Raw genomic sequence first — 4,206 nt, 5'->3', positions numbered from 1 at the left:
CCACTTATTACAATGGCTGGGAATGGGAATATAAAAGGAAGACCTCCCAGATTGCAGTTCMTAGGGCTTCCACTAGATGTCAACAGTCTTTAGCAAGAGTTTCAGGCTTGTTTTTTGAAAAATKAGCTAGAATTTGTAGTTTTTCAAAGTGGCTCCCATTTTGGCTGTAGTGTTTGTTGCGCGTTCCGGTGAGGGCGTGCACTTCGTTATTTATCTCCGGTAATGGTCTCCGGTATTCTCCGTCTTACATTTTATTGTTTATTTACATATTAGGGTACCTGGGGATTGATTAGGAATGTTGTTTGATATGTTTGGAAGAAGTTWATTGGTAACTTACGGGATTCATTTGTATGCATTTTGAACGAGGGAAACCGGTGGATTACTGAGTCAAACGCGCCAATGAAACTTACTTTTTTGAGATATAAAGAAGGACTTTATCGAACAAAAGGACCATTTGTTATGTAGCTGAAACCCTTGTGATTGCAACCAGATGAAGATCTTCAAAGGTAAGTGATTTATTTTATCGCTATTTCTGACTTTCCTGACGCCTCTGCTTGGTTGGAAAATGTATGTAATGCTTTTGTGTGCGGAGCGCTGTCCTTAGATAATCGCATGGTCTGCTTTCGCCGTAAAGCCTTTTTGAAATCTGACAAAGCGGCTGGATTAACAAGAAGTTAAACTTTTAAATGATGTATGACACTTGTATTTTCATGAATGTGTAATATTACGATTTCTGTAATTTGAATTTGGTTCTCTGCAATTTCACCGGATGTTGTCGAGGTGGGACGCTAGCATCCCAATGATCCGTGAGAAGTTAATTAATTTGATTAATATTATGGTGTTTCTATTCCATGAAAATGAAAAACCCTCTGGGTTTCCATAGGATGGAACAGAAAATATGGCGCTGTACAACGTGACACTCATAAATTCAGAGCGTTGTCAGATTGTCAGTGTGTAAATTCAGACTGTTTCGCTCTCGGAGCGCACACTGGACGTTCGGGCCAAGGAGTAGGGTTGATTTGAGCATTCTGGCCTTACAACAGCAGTCAAGCACCCAAGCTAATATTGGCTAGCTTGCTAGCTACTTCCAGACACAAATGAGACCACTCTGACCATTTTACTCGCCCTAGCAGAGCTAGTTAGGCAGTTTTTTGTGTTAACCAGAGAGTTGGTGACTGTAACTGTGCTGCTGCTAGCAATTCAGTTACGCTTTTTTGCCTGAAAGGGGGAAATATGAGAATGATTCACATGGACGTGTAGCGTTAGCTTCAGTTGTAGTGAACGAGCTGGTAAACTGCATGCTTCCCTTATAGGAACTCCTAGGCATTACTAATCAAACTCTGTACAAACAGACATCTACTCATGAAAAGCCAAGTGACATTACTCCGAGCGTGCTGAACCTGTTGCCACCCTCCTACAACCACTGGATTATTATTATTTTGACCCTGCTCTCGTCACTCTTTCGAAAAAAAACCCAATTTGGGGAAAAAAAAAAAAACAATCTTTTTTCTTTTCTTTGGGGGGGGCCCCATTTTGGTTTTTTTCTGTTATAATTGATCCATCCACCTGGCCCACCTAAGCCAGAAGAGGACTGGCCACCCTTTCCAAACCTGTTTTTTCCTTTCCTAGGTTTCCTTCCTAGCGTTATGGCCTTTTCACAAGCGGAAGCCGTTTTCCTAGCCACCATGCTTCATACCACCTGCATTGCTTGCTCTGTTTGGGTTTTAGGCTGCGGTTTCCGTCTACCAGCACTTTGTGACATCAGCTGATGCTAAGAACGGGCCTTTATAAATACACACTATAAATACATTTGATCTGAAAAAATTTGCCACATATGGATTCATGATTCAACTATTACTTCTACAATGTAGAAAAATAGTTAAAAAAATACTAAGAGAAACATCCTGGAATGAGTTAGGTGCTGTCCAAAATTTTGGACTGTACCTTCGATTGACTTCTTCGGCTACGGGGGCCAGTATTCAGAATTTCTGGAACATATAACAATGCTCGTCAATGAGCGTGCCCAAAAGTAAACTGCCCTGTTACTCAGGCCCAGGAACGCCTAGATATTGCAATATAATTGCGTAGTATTGGATTAGTTTCCCAAAACTGTTTTAAAACAATGTCTGTGCAGTATTAACAGACAGAACTATATGCAGGCAAAACCCACTTATTACAATGGCTGGAATGGTAATTAACTTAATTAAAGGAAGACCTCCCAGCAGTCTGCAGTTCCTAGGGGCTTCCACTCAAACCGATGTCAACACCCATCCTTTTAGCAAGCGAGTTCCAGGCTTGTTTTTTGCAACATGAGCTAGAATTTGAGTTAGTTTTTTCAAAGTGGCTCCCATTTGGCTGTAAGCGTTCTTGCGCATCCGGTTGAGGTCGCGTGCGCTTCGTTCTCCATTCTCCCTCCCGAGGATATCTCCGCTCTTCTTAAATTTAGCTTCGTTTATTTACCATATTAGCAAGCGGTACCTGGGATTGATTAGAATGTTGTTTGCATATGTTTGGAAGATAGAAGTTATTCTGTAACTTACCGCGGATTCATTTTGTAACTGCATTCTTGCACGAGGGGAAACCGATGGCATTACTGAGGTGCAAGCGCGCCAATTGAACACTTACCTTTTTTGAATATATAAAAGAACGGACCTTTATCGAACCCAAAGAGGACCAAATTTGTTACTCTGTCGTAGCAGAACACCCTCGTGATTGCAACCAGATGAAGATCTCAAAGGTTAATATTTGCTATTTTATCGGCTATTTCTGACTTCTTCCTGACGCCTCTGCTTGGTTGGAAAATGTATGTAGCATGCTTTGTTGCGGAGCAGCGGCGCTGTCCCTTAGTGGTGTGCTTTCGCCGTTAAAGCCTCCTTTTTGGAAATCTGACAAAGCGTCCTGGACGAAATTAACAAAAGCTTAAACGCTTTATTTTAAATGATGTTTATACACCTCTGTATTTTCAATGAATGTTGCAATATTACCGATTTCTTGTAATCTTAATTTGGTTCTCTTGCAATTTTCCACCGCGATGTGTCGAGATGGGACAGCTAGCGTTCCCCAATGCATCCGTTAAGAAAGTAAAGCTACTTCCAGGACACCAAATGAGACACCACTCGTGGACCATTTTACCCACCTAGCAGAGCTACTTAGGCAGTTTTTGTGTATAACAAGCAGATTGTGACATTGATAACTGTGTGCTCGCTATGCTCAATCTCTTACCTTTTTTGCCTGAAAATAGGGCGAAAATTAGAGATCATTGATTTCACATGGACGTGTTACGTTAGCTTCAGTTGAGTGAACTGAGCTGGTAAACTGCATGCTTCCCTATAGAACTTCCTAGGCATTACTAATCAAACTCTGTACAAACAGACAATGTTTCTTTATCACATTTGATAAATGAATAGCATATTGCTTGCTGGTCACATTATGATGCTATTATTGTTATGGCACATTTCACTCATCACACAAGCATTCCATCTAGCATTTAATGACCTCTGTCTAGACGTGGACTGAGAGATGGTCATTATACTAAAATATAGGCTAAAATAATACAATATACTCTCGAAGAGAGAGTCGGCACCTGCTCGCTGCGGGGGAGTTTGTGAGGGATCGCTGTCAGCACAGTGAGGTCATCAATAATGGCCTGGAGGTGAGTGATCTCTCCCAGCATGGCAATCTCTCCATTCTGATCAAAACAACGAACTCATTTCAGTAGTGTTATTATATATGCAGTAGCGCTGCCTTATGTGAATGACTGCAACTGTTCAGCTTTGACTCAACACTAAGGCAATGTCATATATTTTAGCTGTGTGGCTTATTACTCTCCCCCCAAGTTAGGTTTCAGCCCCTGACAAGGCTCCTCCCTCCTTTCATCTTCACTCTGGCCCATCCCAAAATCCCCTAAACCACTTCATAGGATTTGATTGGTATGAGGCAACTGGTAATAGCTCCACCTCCCCTCTGCTTTAGGCTTGATGGAAGTTTTACCCTATTGCTTACACCAATCAAAACCTCTCAGATCTCCACAAGTGCAAAAGCTAGGTAGGAGATAGGGATTGGCCCATGTCTCACCCCAGTCCCTGGTGTTTCCCCTCCCCATACAGCCCCTGCCTCCCCTCCTCCAGGCTTACCAACACAGGCTGCAGGAAGCCGATGAAGGTGCAGAAGCGTCCCCTCTCCTCCCACCCAGCAGGCTCTGCCGCG

General features: G+C 42.4%; 1 protein-coding gene across 1 annotated transcript in view; it reads right to left on the bottom strand.

The window, feature by feature from the left end:
* The window catches only part of LOC111974410 (protein MTSS 2-like), a 114,649-nt gene that overhangs the window by 17,012 nt on the left and 93,431 nt on the right, over positions 1-4,206 (bottom strand). The window contains exons 7-8 of the mRNA XM_070447373.1: positions 3,584-3,688; positions 3,223-3,231 (exon numbers count right to left, since the gene is read on the bottom strand). Of these exons, the coding sequence (XP_070303474.1) occupies positions 3,223-3,231; positions 3,584-3,688 (114 nt within the window). The remainder of the gene's footprint in view (positions 1-3,222; positions 3,232-3,583; positions 3,689-4,206) is intronic.

This window comes from Salvelinus sp. IW2-2015, linkage group LG15, assembly GCF_002910315.2.
Source record: "Salvelinus sp. IW2-2015 linkage group LG15, ASM291031v2, whole genome shotgun sequence".
NCBI classification, from domain to species: Eukaryota; Metazoa; Chordata; class Actinopteri; order Salmoniformes; family Salmonidae; genus Salvelinus; species Salvelinus sp. IW2-2015.
Note: the sequence above shows the minus strand (reverse complement) of the source record. Positions and strands in the feature narration are given on the sequence as shown.